Below are 18,104 nucleotides of genomic sequence, written 5' to 3' on the forward strand. Positions count from 1 at the left end.
ATTATTATTATTGTTCTTGTGATTATTATTATTGTTATTATTATTATTATTATTATTATTATTTGCCAGCACTGTTTATTATAGTTGTGGTTGTTGTTGTTAACTATCACACACTACTTCTAATGGACTGGGAAATTGGGTCGGAGGTTGGTGGTTTCTCATGGGGCTGTACCATGGGCATGTAGCTTTTTAATGACATTCTGATTGCATGCTTCAATTAATGCAGAGTAAGAAAACCTACGGTGTCCAGTCCCATAATATGACTGGAAAAACATTGCAAAACTGCAAAAAAGGAGTGGTTTTATCACAGTAGTTCTCAAAAAAAAAAAAAAAAAAATCAAGTTAGGGCTCGAGCAATTTCTGAGTCCAATGATTTTGAAGTTTGCAATATTGAATTTCTCAAGTGAAAATGCCAAATTCAGCTTCTCTAGTGTGATCTCTCCCTACCCTTTTCAGGATCATTGTAGAAAGAGATGATTTATGTTTTGGGCTATTGATAAGATGATGTGGTTGGACATATCAAATCATGGACATTTAAAAAACAGTTTATTGATATTACAAATGTATTTAATGTAATCCCAATAGTGCATTAAGGGTATTAAATGTGATCCCATCAATGTAGCAGCAAATTCAGCAAATTGTATGTCAGCATGGTTGTAGTTTAGTCTTGATATGACATTCATATTTAATGAAACCATCCATGCTGCATCACAAACTGTGCGCAAACTGTTTAAACATAACACCTCAAGTAGTAAAAAATAAATTCTGTCTTCTAGGTTGAGGTCGGTGCTTTTTAAAAGAAGAAAGTGGTTTGTGAAAATTAATGATTTTCTCTTGCCGGCGGAGTCAGACCGGACATGGAGATCAATGAGACTCACCCGGGGTTCCTGTCCTTTGGAGCTTTTCAATTAACATTCAATCAACAAACAGCAGGGTAAACAAGAAGGGAGTGCACAGGAGACATCTGCCGTCCGGCTACATCGAGGAGTCACCCCTCCACGTCCACTTGCTGTGAGCAGCTCTAAACTCTGAACATGTTGGTGTCACTCAAAGTCACATCACTGAAAACACCCACAGAAGATGCTGGATTTGCACCAATAATTGAGAACGTCCCACAGTGGCCTTTTAAAGTACTGAACTGATATTTTTACTCATGCATCAATTTGCAATCACATCTGGGGGTTCTTGAGCCTTTCATTTGCTCTTTAAATAGCACAGTATAGTCTGACTGGAGGCAATAGTGTTTGTTATCTAGTGTGCAGAAGTGGTGGTTAAAAAAAAGGCAGACTGGTGTGAATGTGTATGTGTGTATGTCTGCGCGCGTGTGTGTGCGCGTGTGTGTGTAATATAGCCAATACACCTGCTCACTTGCAAGGCTTTGTAAATAGGCCCATCTGGAAACTGAGGAGAATTGTACCAACCAACATTGCCCCCCTGTGGTCAGCATCGCAGCTTGCTCAGTGAAAAGAAACTCCTTATTCATTATTACTGCATTGTTAGGTTATCATAAAGAGGCTTGCAGTGAGATGTTACCAGACTCTTTGTCCTCCTTTGTGTCATTCAACAATCCAAAGCATGTAAACCAGGGGTATCAAACTCATTTTTACCAAGGGCTACATCAGCATAATGATTGCCCTCAAAGGGCCACGTTACACTTACTAAATGATGATGATCCTTACGTGGATAGAGAAGCATGCATCAGTCGTATTTCGTAACAAAAGTCTCTCCACTGAAATGATCATTTGGCATATAGCTCGGCACAGACTGATCAAAAGTCTAGCGCGAACAATGGTGTAATCTAGGATTATCTCAAACACTTTGCAGTTTTTTCTCCTGTTATTAATATTTTGATGTTTAGACAGGAGATGGATTACTGTGACTGTTTAGAAGAGAGGTACTAAATAAATGTTGGGGGTTGGTTCATTCAAGAAAGTAGATGATACACTGCAGTTTGTTTGTTTTTTTTACTTAAAGTAAACTTTGTTCCTACAATAACAAAAAAAAATCATTCTTATAATTGAAATATATTCTTAAAAATAAAGCATTTTTTTGCCTTATAAAAAAAATATTATTTATTTTTAATATTTTTGTTTGTGTCATTAAGTGTTTACTACAATTACACTTTGTTTATGTAAAGATAACACTGGATTATTTATTATAGTCTTCCTCGAGTGTAACAAGGAATTGCAGCGGAGCATGCGCACTAAAGACTTCCGCAAACGACGTTTTTGCCTTCTTGCAAACAGCGTGGTTGTCGGATCGAATTGGGGTTTTCCTAATAGTCAAGGGGGCCACTTGTTTTGGATTGTAATGTGGCTACTGTCGTTTTTGCAAAGTTTTGTTGCCACACTAGCAAATAGTGTAGGAAATGAAAGTAAAGTCTTTGTCCAAATATAGTATTGCTGTAATTCCTTTCTTGGCCGGACGAGGGCGACAAAGCCCACTAGCGCTCCCTACAGACATACATTTCGAATGGACATTAATTTGTAATCTACTTACAGTTGACACACTGAAGAAAATAAAAATTCCAACAACTATCTACTTTTAAAAAAAAAAAAAAAATTAAAACACAATCAAATTTGCCTCCAAACTAAAAAGGTAATTTTTTAAACGTTTGTTTAAAGTAGTATATTCAGCATACTCATATAAGTGAAATGTTATGATCCCTAACACTGGTAACATCGGAATCATCAATGATTATTTCAAGGGGCTGCATGTACATTGAGAATAGTACTGTGTTAAATGTATTGAAGGAAGATTTTTATTGATAATTGTTGTAGTGTGACCTTTCAAGTACCATATAACAGTAAAAATTATGCAGGCATTTGAACACCACCTTAGGATGCATAAAAATGCCCAGCCTAGTTTTTTAGTATGAAAAAAATAGACAAAAAAGTTGTAACATTTTGTAACCCTTTTATGTCATTAGATTATAGTCAAAATACTCAATTTGAAGATTACATTTCAATGCCACTTAATTATAAGAGGAAAATATTAAAGAGCATTAACCTTACATAAATATATCCATGTTGGGTGTGTCATATAATATCAAGATCAGAATCAGGAAAAGCTTTTTTTTGTCCCTGAGGGGCAATCTGCAGACATATGGGGTAGCATAGCATCCTAGAGCAGATCCGACACATATAAATTTAGAAAACAAGTAAAATAAGGGCAAATAAAAATAAAATTAAAAATTAAAAGTGAAAATGAAGTGAGACCCTCTATTTTTTATCCTTGAATACAATAATATTGAGATATTCTTCATATGTCAAAAGTGAAAAGTAACGTGAAATCCTCTATTTTTTTAAACAAAAATACAGTCCAATTTTTAGAAAATCTTTCTATGTGTTGCTTTGTTATTTTCAAAAAATAAAAAAATAAAGTATGGTCACGTTTTCTTTGCTGAGTGATAACCTTTTTATCGATCGAGGATCTTTGTTCGAGCTCGTGCGACATCTGATTGGCTGGCCTGCGAGATGACGTTTCCGGAAAAGACCGAGCGAAGCCGAAAGATGTCGGAATTTTAATCACGCTCTACCGCCCGCCCCTTCCCCCCTCGTCCTTCCCCCCTGCTCAGCTACGCTATCAGGCTTGAGTCCCCGGCAGCACGGCGCGCAACACAACACTGACAGCTGCGACTGACTCCGAAACCGAGGGAGAAAGATGGAGCACAGAGACGCCGACTTTAACATACTGCTAGCGACGGACTCCTACAAGGTAAGCGCCCGCCGCGATGCCGCCGGGGGGTTGTCAGACGGGATGGAAGGGAGCGGCTGATTGATGAAAATGGGTAAATTCAAGGTGGTTTTCACCATCAGTCCCAAGGCCATCGCACTGCCGAGTGTGGCCGGTCCCCCCCCTCGGTTCCCGGCAGGCCGAATCGGCGTGAAGGATGGAGAGGATGAATTCACACATCCTGCATCTTTTCTGTGAAGACAAAACCCAGGATAACTGGTTTTTCCACAGCCATTTTCCCGTCACCGGTTCTGGCAGTCAACCTAGCTGAATGAGCTAGCTTATTAGCTTACGAGCGCAGGAGCGGAGGGAAGAAAGACATGGGTTGATGTTTTAAAAAAATGCTAATATTAGCCGAATGCTAGCAAACGCTCTGGTGGTACTCTCCGTTCGAGCGGCACATGGGTTCGGTCTCATTCAGGAGAGAAGACGAGATTTTAGCCGGGACGCTAACGGGTTCGGGGCTTCGCTAAACCCCCGGCTACAGCGTTTCCACACATCCGAGGAATCAAAACCGAAAGTTACAATGAAGCTTATTGACCTTCGTGACACAGCTAGGTTATGGTTGCCAAGGGAAGAGGAGGGGGTGGGGTGCATTGGATCTACTCATCCACGCTAGAATGAAAACAGACAATTTTATGCTTTGATTTTTTTTTTTATTTTATTATTATTTTTTTTTGCATTTCATGTTACCCTTTTATCTTTTTTTGTGTGTTTTCATGCGTTATTGCATGGTTGCAAGTGATAGCAGGGTTGCCAGGCCGGGTTGCCATGTACAGTCATGTGACATTCAGGGACAGAAAGAGGGAGGGAAAATCCTGGACGAGACAAATTTCCATCGTCTCAAGTTTTCTTCTCAAGAGATGACATTACATTTGGTTTCATTTTTAAGCAACAAAAGAGATGAACTATGTGTCAATGTTATTTTAGGCCTGGCCAAGTTCTTCATTCACAAAAACAGAATGCCAAAGTGTTTCCCCCAATTTTACGTTCTTCATAGACGATTTAGAATTATATAAAAAATCCTTAAAACTAATGGAAACATCCCCAAACCAAAAAATATACAGTTTGATGTCTGAGATTACTTGTGAACCACCAAGTTAAAGATATGTTATATTACCCTTGCAAGTTTTTTTCATTTATTTATTTATTTATTTATTTTTGATTAATTTATTTATTTTTTATTTTATTTTATTTCTCTAATTATTTTCTTTTACTTTCTTTTTGTTTATCATTAAACATTTCTCACAAACTTTTAACACGGTTAACTTCTGATAACATACAGAACGAATGTCTTTATGTCCTTTGCTCCCTCATCCCCGGTTGTTTCATTGACATTCAATTCAACCTTGCCATGTTTATTCGTACATATGTATATTTGTTTATACTGTTTATGTTCCATAAAAAAAAAAATTAAAAAAAATCCTAAAGGGAGGAGTGAGGAAAAACCAAAGCGACTTAAAACAGCGGTTGCATCCATGGATTATCAGGTTCAGAATTCAATGATTCAATGTTTTGAAGGGCACGCCTCTCCTCATGGGACTGTGAAAGCAATTGCAATTGACCATAAAGGAAAATGGTGAAAAGCATCATTGTAATAGAAATTAGACATGATGGCGACTTTCATTCAACAACATTCATTCATTCATTCATTCATCAATACATGTGAGCCTGGCGCATGAATTAGTATGTACTGGAGACACTTTAGATTTTCAACCGGTTTATCATCACAAGTCGAAGCTCAGTCCGCGTCATAAAGCTGTTATAAAATGCCAGTTGAAGTCGAAATGATGACGCTGCTAATCTCGTGTTTTTAAAGTTTTAACTATTTCAACTGACGGGTGAATTTTGATCAACTTGATTAGGATGTCATTGGCAGCTTTGACATGCTTTAATTTTCAGCATTTTTTTTTTTTCATTTTTTTATTTTATTTAAAAATATAGTAAATATTTATATGAAAATAGTTAATAGATACTTTGTTTATTTACTTATTTTATTTTATTTAGCTTTTTAGCAATACTAATTTGTTTAACCATTTTCCTGTTAATTTTGGAATCTATCCCAGCCAAGATGACTTAAGTCAGTCTTGTTTCCTGGCGTAACGTGTGAATGAGCATGTATAGGGGTGTATGCGTGTTTGCAAACGCATCTGCATGTGGGTTTCTTCTCAAGACCAGGCTCAAATAATGAAAACGCAGGCCAACGAAACATGGGCAAAGATTGGGTTGACATTTGTGTCCTTACAAGATGAGGTATACCCGCGCCGCCACACCAGTCTCGGATTACAGTTATTGTCTGTTTAACGGTTGTTTAAGTGTAACAATGGTGTCATCAAACCCAGTTTTACCGAGCCTTTTGAATCATAAAAGTGATCATCACAAATGTCACAACTGACTGGTCTACAGGAGATGTGATGGGTGGTGGAGAAAATGTTTGTTTTCAGAAAGGAAAGGGGTGTTTCATACATTTTGTCTCTGTGGACGTACATGTTAGCTATACTTGGATGCCTTTGTTTTTTGAATTGAAAAGAGAACCTCGTTGCTCAAAGCCAAGCTTGCCCATTGTTTGGAAACACATACATACTGACCTACTAGTACGAGGAATCCAACAGGTTTAAACTTACAACAAGCCTGGAAATCTATTGCAAGTCATTGTTTACGCTAGTTCAGAAAGCCACTTAAAATCCGTCCCTGCCAGACAATCTGAACATTTACATGGCATTTTTTCTAACCCTGAAATGATGAGATAATGTTGCCAAAAAATGTCTTTTAGGAAGTGGAAATTCCTCTCATTTTGTGAACCGGTACTTTTAATAGTTTTGTAACTTCCAAGTCAGGCTTTCAATGGGGTATGATTGATGCTGTTCTTTCCTGGAAGCCAGAAGTACATGTATGATAAACTGTTTTTTAAGAAAAATAAATTGAAAAAAAATCACAAATTCACATTACAATGCCCACGATATTAAAAGTGTGCTAGTGACATCTCAACCTGCTCGAAATGAACTTGTGATTTGTTTTAATAACCTACCAAAAACTAATCATTCTATCAATAATAATAATGCTAACTCCTAATTTGCATTTCATTTATCATCAGAGAGCAAGTTGTTATATTTTTCTAGATGAGAGTAAAAATATCCTCAGCGCTCAAAAGCTAAGGAGAGGTATAATTCACCGCTGATTCTAGGACCGGTTATGTAATGTGCAGCGGTTTATGGGATGGCAGTGCTTCTGCTTCTGCTGGGATCATGTACACAGTCTCTGACCTTTCTATTTTCTTTCACTTTTGCCTCTTACTTCAAATATGTTACCGTCAGTATTTATCCTAACATTAGGTGGTTTGGAACCAGGCTTTAACAAAGTATTTATTGTAATGTCAATTGATTAAATGAATGGTGAATTTCAAGTGTGTGTGTGCGTGCATACGTGCGTGTGTGTGTGTGTGTGTGCGTGGTGGTGTACACAGATCAGGAGGGTTGAACCTGTGACATTTGAGTTCCTGGATGGTCTGACTGTAACAGCTGCTACATGCTGCAAAGGTTGTAGCGCTTTAAAAGAAAAGTCAGCCGGAGGTTGTCTTTCCGGCGGGCAGGTAGGAGCACCTCTTCCAGCCGCTGCCGCCGCCACGGCTGTCGAGGTGCATTTAGCGCTCACCGTCCATTTGGCACGTCTCCTTGTCAGAACTTAACCTTTTCTCGCATTCATCAAATTTTAATATTGTCTAGTCTCTATCCAATGAAAGTAGGGCGCCTCTTAGGTGGCGGACATCGTAGGATGTTGTCGCGGGAAAGAGCGCATTTCCCAGTTTATTGAAATTTTACAGACCAATGAAATAGTCCATTTGAGAGCAATGGACAGATGAATCAAAAACAACGGATTGTCGTCGTTCTGAACAGTCACGTATCCTGATTTAACCTTTCTGTTTTGCAAACACTGTGGAAATTCTGTCAAAGGGACCCGATTGACCCTAACTGTCAGATAGACGGTCCTTCTGATGGAGCGTCAACATTTCAAGATATTTATTCACACATAAAGTCTGTGCGCTTGGCTATTTCAAGAAAACTACATCATAGTGAACGATTCTTTCTCTGAATTAACCTTCAGTGATTTGTTAATGGTACAGTAATTTAATAAGTTTACAGTACTCTTAAAATAGATGAAGAGAGTACGGCAGCTGACTTGACCCGTTTAATGCGTGTGATTTGTTTATGTATTTAATGATTAATTATATCTGTTTGTTTTAGCTGCCTGGGAGCGCATGTGCAGTGGAAGTATCTCTGTCAGTGACTCCACACACACACACACACACACACACACACACACACACACACACACACATATACACACACCCATGCCCAGTGTTGTGGTGCTTGACTCTATTTTGAGTCCTTGAAAGGACAGTAAGGGGTCAAAGAAATTGAGTAGGTCATTGAAATTTATCTCCTCTTTTCCTTTTCGCCTCCCTTATCTGCCCCACTCGTCTAGATTTAGATCAGGCCTCCAGGCCTTTTCACAGGTAATTATACCTGTGGTTCGGATGCAACCTTTATGCTTTAACAATGGGGACAAATATTGTCTTCCCAAGGTTGCAGAAAACTGAGAGACAAACAGTGTTTAATGGAAATATCGTTTTTTCTCGAAATGTCATACCGCACCCTGGTGGGAACCCAGGTTACATTCCACACCCCACTTTTTTGTTATTTATGTAAAATCAGCATCTTGTCACTGACGTTTGACACTTCCACACAGCTACAACATGGAATTCCGATATCATGCCGTGTCTTCGAATTAACTTCTTTTTTTTTTCTACAGGTTAACAATTGCAGTTTGGACTTTTTTGTTACACAGCACCCATTTTTCAAATTTCAAGTGATCAAATTAGTATCATAAATATACAGTTACGAGTTGATTAATGGCATTTTGTGACAACAACTTCTGGGCTTCGAGAGAACGCGCCCTTTTTAAAGCATCCAGTTGCACTCCTCATATCAAACTCCTCTTCTGTGTATCCGAGAAGTTATTTTCCATCCCTGAACAGATAATGTGATGCACAATGCGTACATTAACAAAGGTGAATTTAGATTTTTCTCTTCTTTGAGACCCATTCGGCAAAGCACTTGATGGCAGTACCAAGACAATAGCCCCCTTTTAACAGGAAGGAACCTTGAGCCACATTTAAACGGTTGGAGTCAATTGATTTGCAGTCAGTGCAGTGATCAGGTCGTATCTCAAGTGCTACGGTGTATTTTGTGGGAACTCGTTGCCATTCGAAGTTTTGGCCAGATGGTCCGACGATAGCCGTTGACTCTCTTTGCTTTATTTTTCTTTCTTTTCGTTATTTAAAGGCTAAACTCATCTCACATTTCAGTACCAACATCTAATTTTTGACCGAATACCCCTCCATTCGGAATAATATTGAGCACCCTAGATACTTTGCGTGCATGTGAGAAAAATTCGGAACACTTTACCCTGATTGTGACATTTCTATAATGTTATTTGATTTAAAGTAAAAGATATAAATGTCACGCACAAGATTGATTGGGGTCTTTTGTTGGACCAGTCTGTTTGCTATAAGGATAAAATTCCTTATTGCGAGCGATCTCGAAGTATTGGTTTGTCGAGACTTTTTTATTTGTGTTATTGTTGTCTGAACTCCTTCCTTGATGGTGTAAAGTTTTACTGCGGTGTCATTGCATCTTGAAAGTCATCGTGACATGACTTATCATGAGAATTACACTCTTTATGATGAATTAGACTCCTGGAAATCCTCATTCTTCTGTTATTTGTTGGATTACAAATAAATTAGTGATCCATTAAACGATATGAGTGAACTTAGAGCATTGATAACTAGTGGAATAGTAGCACAGCACCTGGCTTTTATGAAATGCTTGATATATTAAATACTCATTTTAAGTTGCTAATATTGGACACATTCAGTATTTTAAACAATACTTGATATGAAGAAGGTGTTTCAACATGTTTCTTTGCAGTTTTTTCAATTTCCGAGCTCTGTAGTACTTTACAAGTTGCATTTTGGTTGCCAATCACACACAACCAAGGAACTATTATAAAGAGAAATATCAGAAATATCAGAGAAAATGCCTACATTCACACATCCACTCCTATCCCAGATTTGAGCTTAAACTAGTTCAAAAGTCCTGAAGAATTTTGTCATTCTTCGCCTGTGTCCGACTCTTTGTCATGCAGAGCCGGCGTGATTGAGGAAAAAAAATGAAATGATTGCATTATCTGGCGTGATTTTCCGCACCCGAGCGGATAACATGACATGGTTTCATGTTGAGGAGGGGGATAAAGCCCCTCTGAAGGCCCTCAGATTCATTTCTCACCACAATGCTCACGCCTGCTATCATTTCCTTATCAGACTGTCTTTGGGGGGGAAATTGAAATACGTTTATCAGACGCTTTCAAATCTAACCTTCCATCACATCCACAGATAAACATTAGCAAATGCACGTTTGCCCAGTATAATAAAGTGCCATTTAAATCTTCGTATGTGATAAATAGCAATTGTTCTCCCTCTGGTCTCCACAGGTAACACATTACAAACAGTACCCACCAAACACAAGTAAAGTGTACTCCTACTTTGAGTGCCGCGAGAAGAGGACAGATCCCACCAAGAGCAGGAAAGTCAAATATGAGAAAACCGTCTTCTATGGCCTGCAGTACATCCTCAATAAATATCTTAAAGGTAAGCAGTGATGCCGGCTTTGAGATATTGTGCGTCGCTAGTTGGAGTTTCTCCACTGGGAGGGCAGCCGTGGCTCCAATCAGAACCTTGAAATGCGGAAACGTCCTTGGGCAAGAGGCCGAACCCCCGAGTTGGTCCCGATGGCCTGGTTCGCACTTTGCACGGCAGCTCTGCCGCCATTGTTGTGCGTGAATGGGTGAACGCTCTCCAGCGTAAAGCGCTTTGGAACCATTTTCATGCTCCTTGCAGAGTTGTACCGTATGTGGTGTGGGCTCACATAAACCAGTTGATAGACTGAACGAGTCCCACTGAAATATTCACACTTTCACCAGAGTTTCTTGGGGTTTGTGTCGGGGTCAGCTGCAGAGAAGAAGGAGTTGCCGGAGTTGCTCCTCCAGCATCAGGGCGTTGCCCGGAGGCTGCGATACGCACAAACACGCCGCTCTCCCTGGCAGTTTCAATTTGCGAGGCTTGCTGCCACGGTGGTTTGCGAATGCTGGATGGCGTGAAAGGAGGCAGGGGGACGTCAAAAGGATATAAATGTTAAAATGTTAAGGGTCCCTCCTGTCTGTTAAGGGGATTTCATGGTGCGGCGGCAGAGGTGCGGGGGAGATGGAGGAAAGACAAAGGCACAGCTGCTCTTCGGCTGTATGCACGGGAGAGAGACCAGCTGTCCGTGCACGGCGTCCCTCTGAGCCCGACGCCACGGCCGTCCATTACAGACGTATCCCTGATCCCGTAGCGAAATCCAACTACGTGAACAACACAAAGAGTCAAAACATGGAATTTTGCAGGAGCGCTTTATCCGGACGGCAGGAAAGGTGCCAGCGGTGTTCTGGAAAGTAAAGTCCGATTCTGTATTAATCCCCAACAACAATTATTATATTTGTTCTCACATTCAGAAACACGTATGATGTGCAGAATGTGAATAAAAACATCAAAATCTTGATGCTAATCGGCTAGCTTCCGTCTGTCACGCCCAGCTTCCATTTGTACTGATCGTAATAGTGCCTTGAAATTGTATTATGGAGCTTCTTCTCACATTTTAAGATCTCCTAATGCCATCTTCCCTAAACATTGCCTGTTTTTCAGTGCTGCGATCTTCAACCAGTGGGTGTGTGGGAGTGTGTATGTGTGTGTGTTTGGGTGTGTGTGGGGGGGCAGAAGGACATAGACTCATTGTTGGAGTGCATGGGATGCTTCTAATGTAATTAGAACAGCGGACGGTAGAGCGACATTCCATTTCCCCCGCGTTCCCCCTCTGTGGGTTTACACATCCTCCCTGTCAGTGTTTCCCCATCGCTCCTCATCGTCTCTTCCCCTGCAGGAAAAGTCGTGACTCCAGAGAAGATCCAGGAGGCAAAGGAGGTGTACAGGGAACACTTCCAGGATGATGTTTTCAATGAAAAGGGTTGGACTTACATTTTGGAGGTAAGACACTGATAAAAATGTTATCATAATAATGATAATAAATGTAACGAGTTTATAACATTACGTATTTATGCATGAAACGGTCCGACCAAAAAGCTGGAGATCCTTTCAGGACGTGCATATACACGCCCCTCGTGCACGCACCCACCAGGATACCTGTTTCTGGAGTTTTCTGGCTCCCAGTCTCATCACTTCGCAGGGTGTGGTTCGGGGTGTGAAGGGGTCAGAGACGCTTTGTGAAAAGGACATGAACAGTTAATAATTACGCGGCCTCTGCGAATTAAATCCTCTGTTATACAATTTTGATTAGGTGACCGTCCATTAATCGCGGGGAGTCGCAGTGTCCGGCCGCCGACCGTTTTAATGGATATGTCTCGTCGGAGCAGGATGACGCTGCCGTCTCGCTGAGGTCCGAGAAAACAAACCCCTTTGAAACACAGAACCAGCCAAGGTTTACACACAAATGGCAGTTGATGACCAAAACTACCTCGCAACTCATATCCGCCCTTCTCATTTTAAATCCCATCGGTCCGCTGCTTTCTTTGTAATTTTGTGAAGATAAGTGGTGAAACCCCATGTGGGCTGCACTTGTGTCTCAGTATAGTTTGATACACACAGTTTAGTCTAAATCAGGGGAGGGCAAATGTTTTGGCTCAAGGGCCGCATTGACTTTTAAAATTTGACAGACGGGTCGGGTCAGCACAAGATACAATACATATTAAAAAAAAAAAATGCAATTGTTAAAAGTACATATCAGACTCCTCCAACATTTGTCTGAACATTGTCTGACATTTGCTTTGAAAATAAAACCAGCTTGGTTTTGAAGACTCTGACGTTTGCTTGCATTTCATGCGCAAACCGGTTTTTCCCTTGTAGCCTCACGTCCAGCTCGTTCATGTGTGTCGGTATGCCCATAGTTAAGGCTAAATCACAAAGCCAATCTGTGTCATTCAGCTCAGGAAAATTCTCAAGTAGCTCCAAAAGTAAAATAGTCTCCATTCATTGATCCAATCATTCATATCAAGTATGAATTCTGTACCAATCTTCAGCAGGCCGGATTAAAAAGACCAACGGGCCGGATGTGGTCCGCGGGCCGTAGTTTGCCCACCCCTGGTCTAAATGAGATGATGAGATGAGATGAGAACAACTTTATTTATCCCGAAGGAAATTGTTGTGCCAGAGTTTCAAGTCAAAAACATAACAGTAATAGATAATAGTAGAAAGGAGGAAGAATGAGAAATACATAAGAAATAAGAATAAGAAATAAATGATACCGTTTTATGCGTGTGAAGTGACAGTTGCGTAAAATGCATTTCCATTGTCACTTTTAAATGGAAACGTAGGCAACTGATCTTTCAAATGTTTACATTTTCCCAAATTTGCTTGTCATTGTTTTCCCTTCTTTTTTTTTTTTTTTTTAAATGTCTTGGTAATTTTGTCTGCTGCCGCGTAGCACGTTGCCTCGTCACTGCCAGCTCCGACTAGACCGACCTTATCTGAGATTGCGGGGAAACAGAGGTTAACTTATCGGGAGTGAGATGACATTCTCGCTGCTTCCATGTGATGGACGCCGTAGCATGTTAGGTTTCCTACCAAGGAGTAAAGAAAAAGGAACTTGAGCACATTGTAGTTTTGTAAAATCCCCGTATTCGCGACAGAAACTTTGTCTTTTTGCCATTACAGAAATACAATGGACACCTGCCAATCGAAATCAAGGCTGTGCCGGAGGGGAGTGTCATTCCCAGAGGCAATGTTTTGTTCACGGTGGAGAGCACAGACCCCGAGTGCTACTGGCTCACCAACTGGGTGGAGGTGAGTCTATTGTTCTGCATGCCCCGGCCCAGAACGGATAACTTGCGGGTCCCGACATGACACAATGATTCATTTAGAGCCCTCTAAGCTGTAATTGAATCAGAGACTGCAGGGGCCTTCTGGTAGAAATAAATATCTCCCTGACTTTGTAACATCATTTGAAACGTGTTATTTGAAAGACACCGCAGTTTATCTGGCGGGAAGCATCTCAGCAAAAGCTGCCTCGGGCCTCAATTAAACCTTTGTAATCCAGACTTTATGAAATAAATCTATCAGAAAATCCCAATGATGAGTGACTTTTGGGTTATTTGTGTTTAAAAAAAAAAAAAAAAAAAAAAGTTGTTGCTCGCAGCCCCGAGCAATCCCGCCACGCTTGGAGTCGATTCTTGCGGGTTGTTTTTGCGCGACTTGAGACTCCATCGTGTCTGCGGTGACAAGACGGGTGACGCATCACATGACAGGTTTTTTAAAATCGAACCCCTGGTGCTCCCTTTCCCTACCTTAATATGTCTTCTTTTAGCTTTATGCCGTTTTTAAATTTGCAGGGCCAGGCTCTTCACGAAGATCTTTATCTTGAAGAGCTTTGCATCATTTTATTACACTTTTGTTAGAATCCCGGTTGATTTTCTGAAAACTGTTGCATCTCATGTGTCCCTGGAAACAGTGGAAATTATTGCCTGTTTACCACATTAGCTTTAAGAAATGGATTTATACTATCTGGTGGAAGAGAACTGTCATCATTGTCTACATGATAGGAAAACATTTTATTACTCTTTGTTTTTTGTTATAGTAGAGGCTTTTAATCAACTGATGTTATGTCCACTTGGGGGAAAATAATATATGCGCATCTCCAGTAATGAGTGATACGGCAGCCGACCGAGTGTCTTAAATGAACAATTCTAAAAAAAATTGAAAGTCAGTGTGACATCAGCGAAAACTGTGAAATTATAAAATCAAATATTTGAAAAGGAAATACACAAACAACTGCTAAATTCTGCCAGTCTGACTAAAATAGTCCAAGGGTGAGATTAGGAGTTGGTAGCGCTGCATGTGGTGCTGCGATTATTACCTCCTATCTAATAAATGTTTCTGATTCCTCCTAAAATCAGCTAGATTTCATGTACCCGATGCTGCATGAACGCATTCCCTGCAGTGACTCAGCAGAACTTTATCAGTTTACCATGAGCAACATCTTCCCTCGGCATCTCCTCTTCCCCGGACTGATGTATTTCAGACCAACTCACTAATGAATTAAAAGCAACTTCTAAGGAAGCAGTCCTTCTCGTGGTTAGCCAAAAAAAAAAAAAAACGCATTTTGGGGCCAAATGTGACAGTTGTTGCCATTTTAGTTTTCCAGGGTATGTGAAGTACGCTGAGGATTCAGGACATCTGATATAACTCTCCGAAGCACATTCGGACGGTTGTAATGGCGGTTGAGTCACACAGAAGACACGACAAAGGAGGCAGGTCATAATTCACTCACAGCCCGGAGTGCCCATGCAGTACAGCTAAATGTGGACACAACACACACACACTCACACACACATGGACGCATGCGCGACCACGTGTTCACACGTAGTCTCCATGGCCGATATAAATATGTGCATAAACACACGTCGTCATCTTCACGGCTGATGTAAAATTAGTCATCCTTGTCTCAAGGTCAAGCGGTGTTTCTCCCTCCCTCCTGCTGCTTTCACCGGTTCCTCCTCCTGCCATTCTATATTTCACATCATGACAAGACTATTTTTTTTTTTTTATTTCAACTCTTCTGCCATTTTTAGTCCAACCTCCCTTTACACACACACACACACACACACACACATACCCTCCCGACTTCTTATCTCCCTCCATTTTGTCCTGGGAAATTGACCGAGGAGTTATGTTGGCACGCGTGTGCGTGTTTGTGTGTGCATTGCTGTGCGTGTGGGTGCACACATTCTACCCTGAGGGTTGTTTTTACTGTTGCGTTGCCCAATGTTACGACAGAGCCTTTGTCCGTGGAAAAACATTTTTTTTTCTTCTCAGAAATTCACGGGGACATTGACTCATAATTCTGTGTATACACCGAGAAGAAAAGGATCATTTATCCTCACCTTGTGGAGTTAGGATGTACATTTTGCATGTTTCATTCTTCAGAAAGGTCAAAATGCAAATGAGGCAAAGAGTTCATGACCTTCGTGTGTGTGTGTGTGTGTGTGTGTGTGTGCACGTGTGTGTCGGGTTGTGTCATTTGCTCTGCTTCTCCAGTCACGAGTCCATATTATGGTTTAGATTATGATTAGTTGGAGGTGGCATGTGACCCGCTCAGGGTCAGCGGGACGTCGAAAGAGTTGAAGGAGAAGCGAACGGCGCCTGATGTCTGGGGCGAGGAAGCAAAACCGTAATTAGGATTATTTTTGTGGCACAGCGAAAATGGCTATTTCCTGTTCATAGTGGCTGTCCTGATGAAAATGTGTTCTTCGCTAAGAGCAAGTGTCTGATCTTTATTGTCAGAAAATAGAGGAAACGGCAATGTTGCGCAATCCCTGAAGATATCTAGGAAGCTCCCTGTTTTCATTTGGAAAGTCACAGTGATACAGATAATACAAAAACATTTCCCATTTGTGCAGCGGTTGAATTCAGTAAAGAAACCAAATAGATAAGAATGAGAGCAACACCTGGAAAATGATCAGGAAAATCCTATTTATGTAGCGCTGAGGTTGAGTAATGTGTTATTTTCTTGCCAAACTTAGGAAAACATCTTGCGAGTATTTGTTCACATCACACGTTAAATGTAAAAGCACGGTAGATTTCCTTGTTTTTCTCAGGAGATTTCCATCACAATTTCAAAAAGAGTTTAGTTCATTTGCAAAAGAAAGCGTGGATCTAAATATTAGAAAACAAGAGACAAAATGTCGGGGAGATTTTGATTCACACTTGGGTGTTTTAAACCATCAATAACATTGCAATTTTTCACATTAAAGGAATTAAAAATACAACAATACAATCACAAATTTCATATTTATTATATATATGAAATATATATATATATATATATATATATATATATATATATATATATATATATACACTCACACACACACACATATGTAAATACATATGTACATATATATATATGTATAGGAAATTTGGGATTATATTGTTGTTTAGGACATCTGATCTATATATATATATATATATATATGTATATATATATATATATCCTTAAGAACAGGTATGGTGTCTAGATTGCAAAATTAATTAATTAAATTAAATTAAGTAATAAATAAATTAAAAAACACACTAGTAATGACCCAATTTTTTCTTTATTTTTTTCTTTTAAATCAGATAAATCTCCATATTAACGTGGCCTTCTTTCAGCCAGCTGCATGGACAGACTCACTTGTTTACATCATCTGCGGCCCTGATGTCCCCTCGGGTTTTGGCTCAAGCTGCCCGGAGAGTTTGCCAAAGTCCTTGCGGAGGAATCCCAGACTAATGTCTGCTTTGTGCTGACGTGGTACTTTCATCAGGAAGTGAAACACAAAACTTATTCTTGTACAATGTGACAACGACTAAATGTTTGTCGATTATCCGGTTTTGGGTCATACCCGTACTTTCAGTCGAGAGGCCGATGTGTTTAGAGCCGTCCATCCTGATGGAGTTGTTCTGCCATTAGTTTGTATTTGAACACTAATCCAATCAGTGAGTGGAATTATGGGACTGTGAGTCCTTGTGTGCTGTGCAAGCATTAATTACGGTATTTTAAGCCCAATTCAGACTGCAGAGAAGCTATCTACAACAAACAATCAGCAGGCTAACACCCGACCAAAAAGACACCACTTTCCTTCAAATCCAGCTTCCTGGAAACACCCCTCCATGCTACATAGCTGATCGACAAGCAAACAATTTTTCCTTAGCGACCCCCCCCCCCCCCCCCCCGCCGCCACCATGCCTCCTCCTTAGCCACAACCCTTCACTTGCTCGTTCTGCTGCCAGAAACACGTTGCCGACGGCAAGTTTAAGGCCGCGAACGCCCAACTCTACAGAGCAATGAGAGACTTCCCGAGCCTTCCAACCTCGCTGCTCTGCCTCTGCTGCCATTTTAGCATACCTAGCTTTTTTGCACTCACTAGCCTTTTCAGCTCAATCCTCCCAGGTAAACGTAAGTTGGATACAATGCACCATCCTCTCTACCCCAGACCACAGCAGCATATCTGCTCATAGCCGGGTGCTAACTATATATGCTGGTATCACAAGCTAATCGCTAAAAACAATCCTCAACTCCCTGGCACCACCTACACTTAGCTGCCCTGCGTCGTGCCTGGTCCTTAATGATCTAACCTTTTCTCCCTTGCGTATAAACTTCATCTACCAAGCCTCCCTTTGACCAACTATGGTATATATCTCTAACTGCTTTTCTTCCACTGCTGCTGCC

At 40.5% G+C, this 18,104-nt stretch overlaps 1 protein-coding gene and 1 long non-coding RNA gene across 3 annotated transcripts in view; both read left to right on the plus strand.

Annotated features, from left to right (window-relative positions):
* Positions 1 to 1,999, plus strand: part of LOC147234271 (uncharacterized) — a 46,712-nt gene extending 44,713 nt beyond the window's left edge. Inside the window, exon 10 of the long non-coding RNA XR_015106177.1 lies at positions 777 to 1,999. This is a non-coding gene — a long non-coding RNA (uncharacterized LOC147234271). The remainder of the gene's footprint in view (positions 1 to 776) is intronic.
* Positions 2,000 to 3,567: 1,568 nt separating this feature from the next.
* nampt1 (nicotinamide phosphoribosyltransferase 1) overlaps positions 3,568 to 18,104 on the plus strand; it is a 24,264-nt gene continuing 9,727 nt past the window's right edge. For both annotated transcript variants that reach the window (XR_015106178.1, XM_086147134.1), the window contains exons 1-4: positions 3,568 to 3,717; positions 10,285 to 10,441; positions 11,769 to 11,872; positions 13,556 to 13,684. Coding sequence is in view for 1 of the 2 variants with exons in the window: in XM_086147134.1 (XP_086003260.1) it covers positions 3,664 to 3,717; positions 10,285 to 10,441; positions 11,769 to 11,872; positions 13,556 to 13,684 (444 nt within the window). In the remaining variant the exon portion in view is untranslated. The remainder of the gene's footprint in view (positions 3,718 to 10,284; positions 10,442 to 11,768; positions 11,873 to 13,555; positions 13,685 to 18,104) is intronic.

The sequence above is a fragment of the Fistularia commersonii genome, chromosome 5 (assembly GCF_037954325.1).
Source record: "Fistularia commersonii isolate RoL2024-O1a breed Wild chromosome 5, RoL_Fcom_v1.0, whole genome shotgun sequence".
Classification (NCBI taxonomy): domain Eukaryota; kingdom Metazoa; phylum Chordata; class Actinopteri; order Syngnathiformes; family Fistulariidae; genus Fistularia; species Fistularia commersonii.